The sequence below is a fragment of the Vanessa atalanta genome, chromosome 19, assembly GCF_905147765.1.
Source record: "Vanessa atalanta chromosome 19, ilVanAtal1.2, whole genome shotgun sequence".
Classification (NCBI taxonomy): Eukaryota; Metazoa; Arthropoda; class Insecta; order Lepidoptera; family Nymphalidae; genus Vanessa; species Vanessa atalanta.
In genome coordinates, this window is record NC_061889.1 from 7,826,096 (window position 1) to 7,846,582 (window position 20,487).

General features: G+C 31.5%; 2 protein-coding genes across 4 annotated transcripts in view; one reads left to right on the forward strand and one right to left on the reverse strand.

Moving 5' to 3' along the window:
* LOC125071227 (dystrophin, isoforms A/C/F/G/H) overlaps nucleotides 1–20,487 on the reverse strand; it is a 557,159-nt gene that overhangs the window by 231,339 nt on the left and 305,333 nt on the right. The window lies entirely within an intron of this gene.
* Nucleotides 5,607–7,739, forward strand: LOC125071230. The gene is made up of 5 exons (XM_047681345.1): nucleotides 5,607–5,673; nucleotides 5,814–5,936; nucleotides 6,326–6,449; nucleotides 6,831–6,988; nucleotides 7,550–7,739. Exons 1-5 carry the CDS (start codon nucleotides 5,628–5,630, stop codon nucleotides 7,708–7,710), a joined length of 612 nt encoding a protein of 203 aa, XP_047537301.1. The 5' UTR covers nucleotides 5,607–5,627; the 3' UTR covers nucleotides 7,711–7,739.

Below are 20,487 nucleotides of genomic sequence, written 5' to 3' on the forward strand. Positions count from 1 at the left end.
TCGCTAGAAGTTTTATATTTCTCTTATATTTAGCGATAAAGATATGTTTTTTTTTTTTTTACATTGAAAAAGGTATGAAAAGAATGCTTTGGATTGTTTTGCTCATAATTAGTGGTAAGTGTTTTAATAAGGCCTCTCATAAAACTGTGGTTTATTGTGGCAGCTTTTTGTTCAAAAAATGGATCTGAATTTTCATATTATATTTTTGGAGGATCGTTGAAATGTGGGTTCATTAATAAGACAAAGACGAATAAAACATTATTAAATATTATAATGAAACGATTCAATCAACTGCGCTAGTAAGTACAGTTTACACAAAATAATAAGGAAGGAAAGAAAATTATTATAGGCATCTAATTAATTACAGAAGGAATTTCATTTTGAATTTACTTTCACTTATACCCATATTAAAATTAACAACATGAATTAAATGTTGTTCTACTTCGATTTATTTAAATTTAATTTCGTAAAAATTACTGATTGATTGTAAAGCAGCGTCTCCACTAACGAAAAATTATCAACCGAAAATGTTAGTATTAATAAAATTCAGATATATTATAACGTTATAAAAACAGAGCTTAATTTTGATAATTGAAAACACTAATATGAACGCAGTTAGTAAATTTTATGTGCATAATTCCGAGTTCTTGTCCGAATGCGCATTTAAATGCAAATGTATGACTGTAACTCATTTCAGACCTCAAACCGCTAATACTGTTATAGTAACTAAATTTGTATGATTTAAATTTGTATTTCTTTGTATTGAGTTTAATATATGTGATTTTACCAAAACTAAAATGCTGCTAGCGTTCTTGCAATCATTCCACACGGTCAAGATTTACAAAGTAATTATTTTTAATTCATACATGTGTATATATTTATGGACTTAATGTTAATAATTCTTATGTAAGTTTTAAGTGTTAAAAAAATCTGGTATGGGATTTATGATAAAATATTATTTTACTTTTATAATTCATCTCGTGCTCGGCGGTAAAGGAAAACATCGTGAGGAAACCTGCATGTGTCTAATTTCAACGAAATTCTGCCATGTGTGTATTCCGCCAACCCGCATTGGAGCAGCGTGGTGGAATATGCTCCAAACCTTCTCCTCAAAGTAGAGGAGACCTTTATCCCAGCAGTGGGACATTTACGGGCTGCTAATGCTAATGCTATAATTTTACTTGGTAGTAGGGCTTTGTGCAAGCCCATCTGGGTAGGTACCACCCACTCATCTGTTATTCTACCGCCAAATAACAGTACTCTGTATTGTTGTGTTCCGTTTGGAAGGGTGAGTGAGCCAGTGTAATCACAGGCACAAGGGACATAACATCTTAGTTCCCAAGGTTGGTGGCGCATAGGTGATGTAAGGCATGGTTAATATTTCTTACAGCGCCTTTGTCTATGGGCTTACTATCAGGTGGCCCATATGCTCGTCCGCCAACCAATGCCATAAAAAAAAAAAACATTTTTTAATTTTTGTGAGATAATAAATATACCGATTATGGTACCCGTGTTTCGTCATCAGTCCCGACTCTCCATCGTATTTACATATATAACAATACTCAGTGCTTATAACATTTATTTGTAGGTCATTCATCTCATTCATTCATATCATTATGATATATTGAACGCAAATATTTTAATTCAGCCAAATATTGTCAGCCAAACATTATTTCGCGATATAATTGATTAATATTATTAGACAAATTTTATTTTCGTCCTCAATAAATGATAAATAAATTCTTAGGTGTAAAAAATAAACGATCAAAATATATACTCAAATATTTTATGTAAAATAAATCTAAATAGATACTAACTATATAAAATATATCCAAGATAATCTACCGTGTCATTGAAATTATTATAATTATTCAGTATCACATTGCAAAGAAAATGGTCTCACAACTCATGGCTTTAAATATATTGAAGAAGTAAAGAATGTAGCGGGCTTTGGAGACGCCCAGCATAGAGGTCCTCAGTGGTATGATTATGACTCCAAATCTCCAGGAGAAAGCGGTAGCTATTTAAGGACTAGCGATACTGATGATGAATCGAGGTAAGTTAGTTTAAATTTGAAAAAGTTATTGCATAGCCTTCGCAGAGCTTTTTCTCAGTGAGTTGGTGGATATGAGAGAATTGTATCTGATGCCTAGAAGTTTTCTTACAAAAATTAGCTTTTTTATAGAAAAATAAATAAATAAAGTTATACATCTTCATAATCACAATTGAAATTTAAAGTTGGCTGTGAAAACTCGTTAATACGTTTTAATTTATTTGCCATTTCATTGCCTGTCTTTTGTATGAGCAAAAAGGTTTTTTCTTGTTATACTTTGTCTTAAATTTTAGCTTAGAAAAACATTATGATAATATTCATAGCAAATGTATTTTGTATTTTTAGTTCATTATCAGCAGATTCTAGTAGCATCTCATCGAGCCAGTCCTCTGAAGCATCTTCAATAGAAACTAATGAAGAACGAAAAGCGTAAGTTTCCTCATTAATATTTTGTTTTAACTGAACTTCTGTTGTTTTGTCTTATACATACATTGGTTGTCAGAATCTTATTGAATCTAATTAATTTTTAAGAGTTCTTTCGCTGAGGACTCGCGGAAACATTGCAATGAAGATTTTTATTCAAACACCATATTCACAATTGTCTTATTTTCCGAACGTCGGCCTTTAATGCATTTTTGACTTTTGATGACACAAATCTGAATAGGAAACGAAAATTTCTGCGTCACTATAATAAAGATTACATAATTTGGTTCAACCAATAGCATTGCCGCCTTTTGCGAATAATTAATGTGGTACTTTAATGCAATATTAACAAAAAGTATCAAAGTGAATTATTTTCTAATGCACTGTTAATTTCAGAACTAAAACCTATCGGACATGTACGCCTTGTCCACACGATATGATGAAAAAGTACAAGAATTTTGGAATCAAATGGATATGCAGTGGCTATCAACGTGCAAGACGTTCTTTTAAAAGCGAATGCATGATGAGGTACAGAAATTGTCAAGATGGAACAAGTAAGTCTACATATTAACATTTTAAAATTTGCCAAACGCCAGTAAAGTTAGTCTTGAAATGATAAATCGGCAAATCGTTCAAGTAAATCTGAATAAACTTCATACTAAAGATTGTTTTAAACTAGTTCGAAAAATTACCGAAGTCAAGAAATTTTATTAAGCAATTGAAAATGTCAAATTATTTGATTAAAGACATAGATTTTTCAAACCAACGGACCAAGCAAATGACGGATGTATAAAACTTGACCAAAAATTTAGAAAAGACAAGGCGGACCTAAGAGAAGATACTGTCTTATGACGTTTTATATTTATATATATAATAACAAGTTACATTTAAAAACATTAAATATCATTTTTTTATATCCCATTCAAGAATATAAGCGCTCTAGAGCTCAATTCACGCTAGCTTATAACCGCGATGAGTAATTGTGGGAATATGCAAGTAGGTTTTTCTATTCATGAGATTTTTTTTCAATTTCAGTGTTCGTGAAACTGTACGATCATCGCTGTAAGGATAATCCGTATCACGGCAGACACTGGTTTTATATTTATAAAGTATAATGTTAACTACGATGAGGCTTTTATTTATTTATAATTAGGTACTTAAACTATATAAGATCAGAAGACAATATAAAATGAACAATATCGATGGTGTTATTTAATATTAGTATTGAATATACTTTGACGATTTTAAGTCTATTCTTTTTTTATATTTATTGTACTTAATTATGTGCTAATTGATGCATTCATTCAACAAAAATATGAGAAAGCAACACACTCAAACTTCATCCAGCACACCCTTATATATAGATTTGAAAAATAAATAACTGTATGACGTATCTATTTATCAAGATGGACGTGAATTATTTTATTGAATATAATTTCAATTGTTATTAATGTGAAGTATTCTACTAATACTTTACGTTTTCGACTGTCGACGTAGTAGCGAAACATTTCGATCATAAATAACCTAAAGGTTATTAAACAGGAAAATTACTGTTACTGAAATTATAATTAAAGACTAATTCATCGGCTTATAAATAAATACTTTAATCGCAGCAAAAATTCTTCTAGCTCTGCTAGTCCAATCTGTTCAATTCATTTCAAGTGTCAGGGTGTTATTATATATTATAAACAAAATCATAAATTGTATCTGTCAAATATATTTTAAATTTTAGATCAATTTAGTTTTGTGGTTAAATTCTCGTTTTGCTGTAGAATTGCAAACACCACAAACACAATTCCCACATGTTCCCAAATATCAAATTATTATTCATGGCTGAACGCATAATTTGTCACTGTTCTACGAATATTTAGTTTTATTTAATAGTTTTGTAAATTACGTGCAGTTTTATTAAGGGTATCAAAAACTAAGCTGTTTTTATAAAATTTAATTTTATTATTATATTATTATTTTAAAATATCGTTTTTGGAATTTATATTTTCGGAATCATTCATGACTTAAAAATTCATTCTGCATTGAAGTCAGATGGGTATAGTGATGCGCAGTTTAATTGCAGTCACTGACGAGTAGCGTCCTCGTTAAAGGTCTTTGTGGGATATTTCGTAAATTTTTGGATCTGAAAAAAATCAATATCGCTCTCATAAAGGTAAAATAAAGTAACGTCCATAACGACCATCATCAGCAACATCAAACACTACAGCTTGGACAAAGTATTCTGATGTTAGTTATTTCTCCAAGCGATTACAATAAAGGATCTAGATCGTACATCTAGATATGATATATCGTATCAATTAAAAATCAAATCAAAATATACTTTATTCAAGTAGGCTTTTATGAAAAATAAGTAGTGTTTTTCTAGATTCATAATTATTATATTTCTGTGTTATCAATTATGCAATCATATTCGTTTATTCTTAAATAATGACTAAATAATATTCAATTTAAAATTATCATCAAATTAAACGATTATACTTTTTATTCGATTTTTGAATTTAGAACAAGAAACTAACACTATGAGTCAAAAGTCTAAAATTTTGAAAGTAATATAGAAATAATATCAAATCTCTATTACTCATATTCTTGATATTTTCAACATAACTGAACTGTCGAAAACATTCCAAAATACAATTTCTAATGTAATTTCGCTCAATCACTTTAAACTACAAAACATAATGGTAGAAGAAGTAATTAGTAAGGTAACCTACCTAAATGGAATTGCACAAAGTACTACCAAGAAATAAAAGTTACAAGTAATTGCTGGAAAGCCCTTCTTTTATAGATAAAAGGTGACGTTTATGCTCAAGTCTATCAACATCAGCCGAGTTAAAAGTTTATCATAGTAATAAAAGATCATATTTCCGTTTGCTTTTCAATTAGAAGTAGAAGATGAATCTCGTATATGCCAGTACTTTCAGACACCAAAGCCTTTGCAATATGAAATGGTTATATCGAAAAATTCAATAGCAAAAAGTCGAATGGAATCTCAAGTCACACGAAATGAAATACCTAAAGATTGAATCAGAAATTGAACGTTTCGTAAAACTGTTATATTGAAAAGCCATAAACGCTGCTACTAAACGGATTTATGATTTTTCCAGTTTAAAAGTAAAAATATAAAAAAAGCATTTTTGCAATGGTGCAATTTGTTTCTTCTGACATCATAGTTTTACTATTTTTACGTATGCATAAGTTACTAACTATTTATTGAATATTGAAATTTTAGAAACTCTATATCTGAAATTCTATTTTTTCTTTTGTTTTTGTTTTATTTAGGTTATTACTGTAATCTGTATTTGATAAAATTATTTTCATTTTACAGTAGATGTCGCTACCACTTTTGTTCCAAGCGTTTCCGATATTAGAAATGATCTTAATGGTGTAGATACTAGAAGAAAGAAGAGCAAAAAAGATAGATCCACATCATCTTCAGAACAGGCCAAAGGTAATTTCCAATAATAAGAGGTCACATAATCAAATTGCAATCAAAAAGTTTTCATTTGATACTGTCTGAAAATACAAAAAAAGTTATACATGCACATTAAAAGAACATATATAAGACGTAACTGGCATGGATAACGCGTGTGTAAAAACTTTTTTTTTTTAAATCCCTTCCATAAATTTACGTTATTTCAATTGCACCGTTTTAATAAACAACACTTATAATGATCGGAATTTGTTTTAGCTGAAGTATATGATTATTAGACAATTTAATTAATTAAAAAAAAAACATGTAAGTTCCGAGTAGAAATACGTCCATATGTCAATTAGTCAGTTCATGATTAGAGTAACAAACAACGCATTATAAAAAACTAATCGATACCACTGAATTAGGAAAAGACAGCAAGAGTTCGGATAAAGAAAGTTTGGATCTATCGTCTCAGGAATTCACAAGTTCATCAGAAGATTTAAAAGGTCGATCAGATAGACCGAAATCATCAGAAGAAAGAAGAGGATGGTAAACATTTACAACTTATAAATTCCAAATAAAATTAACCTAAAAAATTACTACATATAAAGGTACCGATGGTAATTGCGTGAAGGATTATTATTGACAATATTTCAGTTAAAATTATAATAACAAACGAAATGAATGAAATTATTATGGCCATTGTAAGACCTAACTTCTTTTCTTCTTTATGTATTAATCTATCGCGTAAACAGCCATCTTTACGGTATCGGAGTACCAGCACCACCTGCAAATGTATCATTCCCAAGTAAAATTGACAAAGAGAGACTATAGACAGCGATTGTCAATGAATAGTTAGTTTAGTAAACATTAAAAAATCTAAATAGGCATCGAAATGATTTAGTTCCATTATTTATTTACGCAATACAGGAGAAAATGGCACCGAAAGTGTCCACCATGCCCAGAAGACATGGCGAAGAAATGGCGAGACCCAACCATCGAATGGATCTGTGGGGCTTACCAGAGAGCTCGAAGATCCTTCAAAAGCCTTTGCATGATGCATTACAGAAACTGCCAAGATGGAACCAGTTAAGTACCTAGTTTATTAAGTATAGCAACCGCTATGCAAAAGAAAATATTTTCTTCCAGTATTTCATTTGGATTTGGATGATAAGATTATTTATCTAATAAGTAAAGTTTACTGAGCAGTCACTTATTCAGTCAGAAATATTTGACATGTCTGGTGTTAGACGATTATACATAATACGAGTAATAAATGCTATTCTAGCATATTCCTAAATAAATCAAATATACAAACGTTATGTGAATGAAACCTTTAACTACTGGAATTTCACTCAAAGCATATCAGATACAATTAGAAAATTATTTCCATTTTTTTTCTGTGATTGTTAATTTTATCTTTACGAGTAACTATGACAGCCGAGTTTTTTTATAGTATAGATGGAAAGTAGCTTTCACCGCCCATGCGTTGCCGCCCTTTAAGATATATATTAGTTCTTTTTTTGAAGGTTTGAAGTCTTATCGGTTCGGAAAACGCTGGCGGTCGTGCGAGGCAGAAAATGCCTTAAAATTCGCGCTGTTGTTGCAATTTTAAAACGGTTTCGGTAATTGTCGTTTTGTTCGCATAGTGTTCGTCAAAATACACGATCAAAGATGCGCGAATGACACAGGCCGCGATCAGCGCCGTGGGGTTCATTTCTTTTACGATTATAAAGTACTGTTGAGTGAAGATTCGTCAGAGAGCACTGGAAGCTCCAGCAGCTTTACCGAAGACACCTCTGATTGGTAACAGAATTATGAATATGAAGACTTAAAAAACCTATACAGGAATGTTTAAATTTGATAATCATTATATTAAACGTTGATATCTCGAAAAGTTTTTTTTTTTATTTTATTTCATGTATTAAAGAAATTTGAATTTTGAAAGGTTTTGGTATTTGTCTTAGGTCAGTAAATTTAATCTTATCATTATTGTGTTATTTTAATTGTCTCGTTGGTTTTGGTAACTAGGCTGCAGATTTCAAGGCTACATGTTTCAATCCTAGTTCACAACAAAAACTTGGTGGTTATTTTTTAGTAGTTTATTAAAATAATAGTTTTACGAGCTTTCTCTCCAGATAGACAGTTAATAAAGAAAACTAATCGGGAGAGGGAGAGTATATAGAGACATATTCATAAATAGTAGTTCAAATAGACAAAATGTCAAACAGGGATTCCGAAGAGTTTCAGAAATAAAAGACTCACTGCAATAAGTGAGTAAGAGTGAGTCAAAACCTTAACATTACACTCTGAAGAAAAGAGTAGTTCCTGTCAGACGTATTAGTTATACAGTGTGCACTATTATTATTAATGAGAAAGTAACTCTATCTGTCTGTTGCTCTTTCACGGTCAAACCACTGAACATAATTTCATGAAATTCGGTATAAGTCAAGTTTAAAATCCAAAGAACGGCATAGATTACTTTATCATGTCAAACACCTAGTATTGAAACGCGAGCAAAACCACAGGGGATATAAAAATATTATAAATACCATTACAGCTCACAGACTAGAAAAAAATTAAAAGCCTTTTATTAATGGCGACGTCTACCTTTACGCAGATAAGTATTTTTTAAACATATCTATTATATCTCGCTGTCATAAATCTATTATACGTCACAACTACATTAATCGTGTGATGTAAGCAATTTGTCATCGAGACGGACAGACAGACATACTACAATGAAACGTTAAGTGCAAAACGCAAGCCAAAATAATAGTACGCTTTCAAGAGACTCTATTATTAAATACACAAAGGGCTTTTTACTTTGTAAGGAGGTTTTAGTTAAATTTGTATAGTGTGAAATGAAGGAAGGGTTATATTTGCAGTTGATTTGTATTCTATTCACTTGTAATACAGGCGTATTTCGCTTGACGTGAGTAAAATGAGTGGTATGAGCGTAAATACACTGGTAATGGACTGGCTAAAAGAGTTTACGGCGGTTTCTGAGATGGTTTGTTTTGCAGACGTATTTTATAGTAGTTTCACGATAAATCATTGTGATATTTATCCGCTTTAATACTGGAATCCTTTCAACAGAAGGTGCGACTAAAATTATACTTAGAAGTAACTCCCGATATCTGCAATGTTGGAATAAGCTGATCTCCCCTCCTTGTTGAGGAGAATTTTTTAAGGTTACTCCACCACGCTGCTCCATGCAGGTTTCCTTACGATGTTGTCGGTAATCACTGAATACGAGATGAATGTTAAACGCAAATTAAATTATTCATGTACTTTGACATTTTTTGTGTTGCTTCTGAACTCTGAACCATTGATTAAGATTAACGTCTTCTAAGCACTGAAACATCATGGCTAACTACGGCAATACAACGATATTTATAATGAAATTATGTACTTCGTTGTCAAACTCAAACTCAAACTCAAATTCCTTTATTAAATATAGAAGCATTACACTTTCTTATTGATGGTCAAACTAAACACTACCACCGGTTCGGAAAAAGGAACACCCTGACCTGAGAAGAACCGGCGAAAGAAACTCAGCGGGTCTTTTTTTTCGTCAAATTAATTATATACATAATTGTATATGAATAGAAACAGCCAGGAGGCGATTGTTTCATTCCCAAGGTGTGCTATCAAACATAAACTCACTAATTGTATAGTAATCTTTCGCACACAAGCGTTCCTTAACATATTTTAAAATTTCGCAACAGAAGCATTTTGAACGCTTTCTGATCCTGTTGTAGAAGAGTATACATTGCCCCACAAAAGAGTTACTGACTCTATGCAGTCGAGTAACAGGAGTAACAAGATTGTGTTTGTTCCTTGTACCAATGTTATGAGAATCACATTTATATTTAGTGATATAGTATTTTTTACTACAGTTACCTTGCCAACACAATCGATCCAATCATAGCATTTAGGTTTATCTGATATTATACTGAGTCACTTTCAATCCAAGCAACAGCGTAACAATGAAAAAGATTATTATTTGTCGGTTAAATAAATAGCGAGCTAATATTAAACCTACAATACCCTGAGATGTCAACTTCAATGATCTTTGTGAATAATCTATTGTATCGTGTCACGAATATCAAAAACTTGGCTAAGGTGAAAATACTGTAAATACATAAAAATGGTAAGTTTTATAAATGAATACAAAATCGTATGCAACTACATTTTCATTTGTTTTCTGTATTTGTCTTTACGATATTACTCTTAGGCCTTAAGAAATTTTTACTTTAATATAAAAAAATACATTATAAAAAAAATGTAGCATGTGTAATTCAAACACGGTAGAATTGAAACTTAATATAGATATTGATTGATATCTATATGTTTGATCGATTTCTAAATCATAACGATTCTAAAGAATCTAGAAATATTTCGAACGAATAACAAAAAAAAAATAACTTTTTAACATTATTAAGAATCGTAAACAATAAAATAAAATATTTCATTAACAAACTATTTATATAAGAAATAATTAATGTGCACTTAATCGTCTCATTAATTAATTATTCAAAGCAGACAATTAAAAAAACAGACATTGTTAAGTATTCTTTAGAGAAACACACACTTAACAAAGCTGAGCTGTTGAATTATAACCTAAATGTACCGGAAGTACGGTCGGTAGTTTTGATATAAGCTGTTATCATACAAGAACGGTTCATTTGCGCGACACTCGCGGTTGAATAATATCATACATTTGATAGCGTACGTTTGTCATGTCAAAGATAAAACTCGAAGAAATAAATTGATTTTCGTAACAAATGCTTTTTAAGATACGGTTTAAAGGTTTTCCGGAAAAGCCTGATACAATTTATTTGATGATACATTTATTTAAATACGATGTAATGTTTACAATTCCTAAATTATATTACATTACATACACTAGCAGCCTCTAAATTTCCTACTGCTGGGCTAAGGCCTCCTCTCTCTTTAAGGAGAAGGTTTGGAGCATATACCACGATGCTCCAATGCGGGTTGGTGGAATACACATGTGGCAGAATTTCGTTGAAATTTCACACATGCAGGTTTCCTCAAAAGATTTTTTAGGATTTTTGAAACTGAAAATTTATGACAGGTTTTATTTTGATTTCATTTCATTGTAAACTGCAAGTAACTTATCTATATTTGGCGCCAAAATGATGAAACTTTATTTAAATGAAAGATTGAATGTCAAATAGTTCAGTTAGAATTGGAGTCTGTCGATAACGATTTACTTTAATTTTGTTTACATTTTTCATTTTTATTCTCTCTTAAATTAATTCTTTGTTAAACTGTAATAATTTAGTAAATTGCAATCAAGAATCCACTTTAATTTTCTGCATATCTATGGATGGAGTTCCTCAAAGTGAGACCATAACCATTTTTACGTGCAGCTATCGTCCCATAATCACACGGACTAAAATCGGCTTACGCTATTAATAAACAGGATTTTGTCGTTTTAATTCGAAATTTAAAATTACCAACAAATATGTCAAAACAAAACTTCGGAAACAAAAGAATTGAAGCACAAAATAAATATTAATTACATTACCCATTTTAAAGGCAACATCAAATACAAAATGTCCGTATAATTCTAGCTATATTAACAGCGAATTTAATTTAGCTGGGTAATCAACAATGCGCTAACCCTTCCCCGTCAACACTTTATACCCTTCGAAGGTGACTTCACACGAAATCATAAACGCATCACGACGCATTGCCGCGGTATTGATGTTTATATTTATTTAAGCGAAACAAGTTCTTATGTTACAGTACTAAAGGCCAGAATTGTATAATATAACTCTTAATTTGTACATTTTAATTGCATTTCAAGAGGGGAAATGCCGCAATGTACTTAATATTTGAAATGAGAATGTTTTAATTTATATCGTTGTGTATTTTATTTTTGTATTATAATAAAATAGTTTATGTTATATGTAACATAAATATGTGTCTTTTATTATCAATAACTTGTCAAGATATTATATTTTAGTAACCCACACGGCCTATCTTGTTATGAAATACGTAGGTAAAGAGTAAATTGATAAATATATTATAGATATACTAGTAGTCGCCCGCGACGTCGATCTTGGTTTAGGGGTTGGTCGTCAGATACTAGGCATAAAATTACGTCATTCCTTGGAGTTTAAGCTTGCTTCATAGCAAAATTCATCAAATTCGGTTCAGCCATAAAATAGTGACAGACAGACAGAACTGCTTTCGCATTTATAATATTAGTAAAGATTATGAAAATAACAAAAATAATACTGCTGTTACAAAATGGCTGTTTGGTTAAAAATTCTAAAAGTTAAATAATTAAATAACATTAATTTATATGTATATATTCATAGCATAATTAAATGTTTCGTATGATAGGACTCTAACGCGTCAACGATCTGACCAATCAACGCTCTCGACGTCACAAACCTCAATTATGGCGGACAATTCACAATGAGTACCTGTCTCTGGAGAACATTTTTCATTAGAACGTGACAATATTTTTATATTATTATTATCATCTTTATTTTATGATATGGGTAGGCGGACGGGTCAATGTGCGATGGTAAGTGGTCACCAGCATCCAGACATTGGCGCTGTAAGAAATATCAACCACTGGCTCACTTACCCTTCAGACGGAAACACAAGAATATAGGTAATAAAAACGATTACGCCATGTACTCACATCAGCACCTCAAGAGATATGGATTGTTTGAGAAACATAACATATATCGGTAAATAAAAAAATAATAAAAATAATTTCAATTACTCACCCATTCTGATGATATTTTTAAATATAAGTATGTATTATATCTTCTATACTTTTAACTTAATTAGCCGGAGTCCACTGATATATTATTTCATAGCTTACCTGTAACAGAGAAAATATCAATGAGTAAATACATATTTGTTCCCCTTACATGTAGTCTTTAGTTTGCACGGTTAGTTAACGTTTATGATTAATATTTGCAATGGACGTAGTTTTATAGCATTCCTCAATAAATTGAAGAGTGGAATGGATCACAACGCTTTAAAAGACCGTTAATATTCGAAGGGAAATAAACTCTAATATAATAGGGTTAAAGTTTAAATTGGAACGTGTTTTATGGTACCATATGATTTTGACGTACTTCTCTTCTCGTATATTCTATATCGTAGCTTGTGTTTAAATGGGTAAACAACATGCGGTCCTACAAAGAAATTTCCACGAACGAGAGGCAGAATTGAGAGATAACGTACTGTTTTCCTCTAATAAATATAGTCCTCTACCGTAATATTATTGGAATGAAGTTTTTTACGCCGCTTACAGAACGTTTGCACAGACGACCACTCTCTGTCTCTCTCTCTCTCTCTCCCTGTCCCTTTCTATTGTATCGGAGATGTTTAATATATAAAATTGCTGTTTACATTTTTTTAATTTACTCTATTGTATATTTTATTTAATAAGCAATATAGAGCGAAAACAACTTCATTCTGTTTGTCTTTGAAATCTATCAATAGATTTTTTTTCATTTATACATCGCTCATCTCGAAATCTTATTTGACAATTTAATTTATAATAATCACACCCTGTAAATGAATCTAATATATTTCGATTAAACCACATGAAACTGCTTTTAAGGGTCATAGCTTCATCATGTTACAAAATTTGACCGATTTTACTAACCCCAAAATATTAAATTGTAATTTAGCGCCAGCTCTAGATACCTGTCTTAGAAACTAATTACATTTTATTAAAACTTAACTCACGTGGAAATCAATTAAGGCAAGATGTTCGAGCTCACATTAACTCTAACATATATAAGCGTAGCAACAATACACATATATTACAAATATATTAATTATTAGCTGTGGCCGCGACTTCGCACGCGTTTGAATTTACCAATTTAAAAAAACTTAAAATGTTAAAACACTAACTTTATTATTATTATTATTTAAATTCTAAAATAAAACCCTACCCTACCCTACCCTAAGTTACTCCTTATTACACCAGCTATCTGCCAGTGAAAATCCCGTCAAAATCGGTTCAGTCTTTCCAGTGATTTGCAGAAACAAACATACAGACAGACAAAAATTGTAAAAAATGTTATTTTGGTATGTGTACCGTGTATATATACACGGTACACATATATATATACGTGCATTTAGTAAAAAGCGGTTATTTTAATATTACAAACAGACACTCTAATTTTATTGAATGTATGTATGTATAGAAGATATAGATGAGAAACTTTATGTTAAATGCCTGAATAGATTTAGATGATATCAATAATAACTCATCAAATGCACTTCATGTGCAGTATATTATTTGGCTTAAGATATTCGTGATTTATTGAAAAAGGTTGTATTGTTATAACTTAGTTTGTGTGTTAGTTTTGCCAGCGTCCGCCAGAAGAGCCCCGAGGACTTTCCTTAAATTTTCACTCCGACTACGCTGAAATAATTTCTTACATAATAAATCTCGTACATTGTCCTACATACAAAGAGTTTAGTTTAATTAGTAGAGAAGCGAACTACTGAGATGTTAGGTTTAAATATTTTCACAAAAACATACAAAGTTCTATTAATATTAGGAAAACTATATAATAAAACCTTATCTAACTACATGTAGTGCTACTGGATTAAGTAAACCTGCCCTTACATATGAGCGAAGTCATATATATTTTATTGTTATATTTTTATCTCAACAGACATGTTTTCCGTACCTATGATGTACCAATCTTTAATTTTTGTTGTTGACTGCAATATTTTACTACCAAGCAGTATCACAATTTAAATTTGTAGTGGTCGGATTTGTCATCTTGGGATTGGATTCCTTGGCCTGTCTGGATGGTATTCGGCCAGTTTATTTATTATCAATTCGTCTCTACTATGGATCGTTATTTCAAGTTCTAAAACAGAATATCCTTGGTAGTCGCCATTTTTTCGCTTCACCAGTGAATGTCTTACAATGTTTGCCTTGATGTAACGTTTAATTTAAATAATAATTATTATTTGAAATACAAATAAGAACTTGATTAATAAAAGGTTATGAAACAAATTAACAGTAATAATACTCAATTTACAAAAAGGATGCGTGGTCCAATAAATCGTCTCGTGGCATTGTTCTCGAGACGTTGTCGTTCTTTGAATACAAATCTCATTCTTTGAACTAGGTAAGCGCCAACTGTTAGGTCACTAGAAGTGTGAACCTGCTTAGAAAGGTCTTTGAAGTTTTAAAAGAAATAAATTATACGAGCAACTTCCGAAATCTATACGTCCTATATATTTATTTATTTATTGTATGTATTTTTGAACGTTGTAAATTTATTTTCAGTTACCATTAATACAGGTCATATTACAATAACATTGAAGTGTGAAGTTGGCGTGGTGACCAGGTGTTCATGGACCCGGCTCGGTAGCACGTGACAGCGATCCTGTGATGCTTGCCGAACGAAGAGGATGACGATGGTTTTTTAGTGGGTATTCCTGTGTACTAGGGCACGCTAGGCGTACTGGGCACCGGCGAGTGATATTCACCCCCCCTCCCACTTATCGTGGGGGAATGGTTTTTCCAACGAGAAAAAAATTGTAGAACGCATGAAAAGAGATAAGAGTATCAAGTAATTGAGCTTTATGGTCCTTTAACTCTTTCACCTGATCATTTCCAATTCTGTCTGATTTGTCGTCTCATGGGACTGCAGAAGGTATACAGAGTGCAGTGATTTCGTTTTTTTTTTATGTAAATAGGTAGGCGGACCAGCAAATGGGTCATCTGATGGCAAGTGATCACCACTTATATCTTCCGAGGATCAGCTAATGTATGTAAACTCTTTTATGAAAAATCAAAATCGGTGCGTCCGAAATCGATTTGGACGACATAATAATTAGTAATCACATATATAATTTCTATTAGTCCAATCAAGTCAGACATAGGTTACAAATTTAATTTTTTTAGCCCCTGTTTTTTGGGCGAACTTATATTTTAATTTTCCTAATTTTTTTTTTTTTATTATTTATACCTTAGGTAACAAATAAACTCTAGTCGTCATCATAGCCTGTATACATAAAATGAAATAAATATTAGCTTTATCAATGTAAAACATGTGGTGTTTATTTACAAAATTATAAATTCATACGAAATATAGGTCATACAAAGGTTACTCTTTTATCAGCATACGGCAGGCAAGTGTGCTCAACTCTAATTTGCACAACTGGAAGTGATAAAAATTTATAAAGGTGGTCCTTGAATTTAATGTCACACCGTAGCTTAAATTTTTTTCGTTTTTTTTTTTAACTTTTTTATACTATAGCTAGTGATAACGAACAAATGGACCTGACGGTATGTGATACCGCTTATAGGCATATCCGATTTAAAAATAACCATATTGCACTTTGCCAATACGCCACCAACCTTGGAAACTAAGATCTTTATCTAATCTAAACTAAAAATCGCTTCGAAAATAATCCATTATTTCTCTTAAAAAGTCAATGATAAAAAAATGTAATTTTTGGTTATCCCTAAGAGATAGACATTACCATCGTGGACTTTTTTGAAGACCTTTTTAAGGTGTACAATACTGTAGTACATTATTTTGATCTATCTCAGAGTGCTGAACCAGCATTTGCAATGTAAACGCAAAAAATGTGTATATTTACGACATCGCCGTCAAACTCCGCATCAAAATCCGTTGTGTTATTTTAAAGATCTAAGCATACATAGGAACAGACAGCGGTAAGCGACTTTGTTTTATACTTTGTAATTATAATTACAATTTGACCTAACCTTTTTTACGCGAATAAAGCGATGGGCAACAGCTCGGGTCAAATATGGCCATAAAAACTGAGTATTATTCGTGACGGTGTGATAGTCATCACTTCATTTATATAAACCCTGATTTCAGCGGGTTCTGTTAATTTTTTGCCGTTGTCCGTCCCCTGGGCAACGGTGTTCAACCTTTATGATCTCCTCCGGGATTAACTGTTTATTTTATTTTGACATTAGTTTCGTTACGGTCGATGCCTTTATCCCTGATGTAGCTTTTGGAGTTCTGCCGTTATTTGCTAGTTTAATATTTAGTTATGACTGTCCCAGACCCTCGATCAACGTAAACTATATTGCTAGTCATTATTATTATATTTTCATTCTACTTTCATTATTTGGGTATACCTACGAATTTACTTTTAACATTTTCAATAGCATAAAAAAATTTTTTTTACAAGACATACAAAATCGTATGTTTTTTTTCAAAGAATATTAGCAATGCCTTATTGTAAGGATTTATCTAGACACGCGGTAGCGTGTCAGCCAAGTTGTAGTAACAGAACTGGCGAGCAGCACCGTGTTTAATATTACATTCCTATTTACCCTTCAATTCAAACTTAAAACTTATGTTGGAAATGACAATAGCCCAGGGATCAAGATCGATCTTGCGACGTTTTATATTGCTAGAAGGTCCTAACCATAACGATATTAACGATATTACAAATAAACAAAAGAAAATTTTTAAGTGTTCCAATTTACAAAATATCGGTACAGATTCGCTTGACAATTATTATAAAAAAAAAACATACTTGATACCAAAAATTCTTTAAATTAATATTTGAAGTTATATCTCTCACAATATATAACTTTAATATATTTATATGAATCATAACGGTCTCCAGAGTTATACAAATCTTATTTATAAGTCTAGAATAACAAAACACAGAGTTCGGGACCGCATAAATAAAAATTATACTTCAACTGCATCAAAGAAAATAAACGTTAGAACTTCGGAATACATAAATAACAGAAAAGTTTCTTAACGTTTATACAAAGTTGGTAATGACCTAATTTATTTAAAAAATAAAAAACTCGGAAAAATGATAATACTTTACTGTACAAAGTTTCCTATAATACTTCAGTCATAATCTATTTTAATTTTTAATACCTTGTCATTTTAAAAATTAATAATAAAACTTAGTTGTATGGAAAACATCGTACATACTTTTTTTACTCTCATTGTAATAATGTCAATTCTACTTGAAGCCACTAGTTCAAAACGTCAATTATATTGATAACAAATAGTAAAATAGGCTTTAATCTAGACATTATATACTTAACTTAAATTTATTTTTTAACATAGAAATCAACAAGTTTTCAATTGCATACGGCTTCGCTCGCCGCTTTAGATGTTGAGTATAAAAAATAAAATATGTCCTTTCTTATATGTTTTTATTTTATGATATAGGTAGGCGGACGAGCAAATTGGTCACCTGTAGTAAGTGGTCACAACCGCCCATAGACAATTTTATTTTTTATTTATTTAAATACTTTATTGTACACCACAAATTAAACAGATTAGCCTTATAGTAAGTGTATATAAAGAAACGATGGTACAACCGGCGGTCTTATCGCTTTAAAGCGATTTCTTCCAGACAACCGAGGTGATATGGAGTAGTAGCCAACAGACAATGACGCTGTAAGAAAAATAATAACCATTCTTTACATCGCCAATGCGCCACCAACCTTGGGAACTAAGTTATGTCCCTTGTGCCTGTAGTTACACTGGCTCACTCACCCTTTGAGCTGGAACACAACAATACTGAGTACTGCTGTTTGGCGGTAGAATATCTGATGAGTCGGTGGTACCTACCCAGAGCTTACACAAAGCCCTACCACCAAGTAAAAACAGTCAGACAGACACAGTAACTTTCGCATTTATAATATTAAGTAAGTATAGATATACACATAACCTTGTATAAAACTAATCTGAAACAATATATCGGAGAATATAATATTTCCAGAAAAATTGACCAAGCAAACAAAACACGAACAGGGATAGACGTAAAACTGAAGGAAAACATCGCAAGTTTTCAGTGAACTCGGAAAATTCACTTGTGTAGCGTGATTTCCGAGGATCTTGTCCAACCTAACTTTAATCCGTACCACTTGGGCTTTGCTGTGGTCCATGCAACAAAAGAAAGCGATTTTTTGCACTTGTATGTAGTCTATTCCAAACAAAGATGGGACAAAGATAAACAAATTCTAAATTTACGTATTATATATTTTTTGGCTTACATCAGACGACCAACCCCTAAAACGCAAGTGAAATTTCTGACGGCAATTAGTATTTTAACAAACTTTCTATTTAATAGACATTAAAATTAATTAATTTTTATTATTACCCTGTTCAAGTTAGCTTGATCTTTTTGACAGACGGGCTAGTGATGAGAAACAGAAAATATAACATATATAACAGTCGATGGAACGATGGAATGCATAATTCAAATTAGAATAAAAAAAAAATTAACTTATTTTTCTAAAAGAGTTATACCAGCTACAGAGACCCCAACCACTTGCCAAAGAGACCCCAACCAAAAGGACCCCCGTTCGTAACAATAACTTAACAACGATCTTTAATAAGAATTTTTATAATCGATATTTGTAGCAGTTACTGCCTGTTATTCGCGTCCCTATTGTCCGACCGATGTAACATTGTACAAGCGTTTATTATTTTCAGTGTTTCTATTTAAATTTAACTTTGAAGCAATAATATATAATAGAAGAAGTCTTAAAATTTTCGGATAACGCTTGAATCTTTAGGAACTTTTATATTATATTTATTTTTTTTAAATAATATTTAAATATTTAAAAAAAATTTAAAATAATTTAATTAAGAATAAATATGTCACAAAAATTTACATCTGTCAAAAAGATCAAGCCGTCTTGTATAGGGTATAATAGGATTTCGAATTAAATGTGCGACGTGATGGTATGATTGTCACTGTAACCCATGTCTATGACATCGGCGCTGTATAAATTATTAATAATTCCTTACGTCACCAATGTGTTATCGAATTTGTGCCTGTAATTACATCGGCTCACTCACCCTTCAAAATAGACTTACAAATATTGCTGTTTAGAATATTTGCTGTTCCCTGCCGATAGAATATTTGATAAGTGAGCGCTGCCTCACTAACATAGAGGGCCCCCAAATAAGTCCTATATTAACACGGCTGTGCATCGGTTATTTATTGTATGAAGTTTTAGTTTAACGTTGAAATTTAATTTAAATATATCTGTATTTTTTGTTTTGTACCATCGCACACGAAGGAAGGATCTCATAAATATTTTATGCGATCTAAGAGCGAACGTTCGGGGGCGTTTTTGTCGGTTAATAGATTGCCGAGGCATGACGAACCGACCGGCTCTATCATCACAACGCCATTGTGGCCAAACTTACGATACCGTATATTATCGAACTATTGGGGTAATTTATTAGTCGAAACTTAAGTTCTTTCAACAACATTTTCAAGCCTATAATAATAAGACCGTAACAAATACAATATGTTTAGTAGCGATTTTTCACGTTTAGAACGTGTATGTTTAATATTGAGTGAGTTTTATCTGTAAATTGTTTAAGTGGTAATAAGTTAAGCAATGCTGTATCTTCTTCCTTTAAATGACAAATCAATGAAGACAGAAAGAGATACATTTTATATAAACACCATAATATGATTATTTTAAAATGATTTTTATAAATAAATATTGGACAACATCACATACATTACTCTGATCGCAATATAAGTAGCTAATGCACGTGTTATGGAATATCAG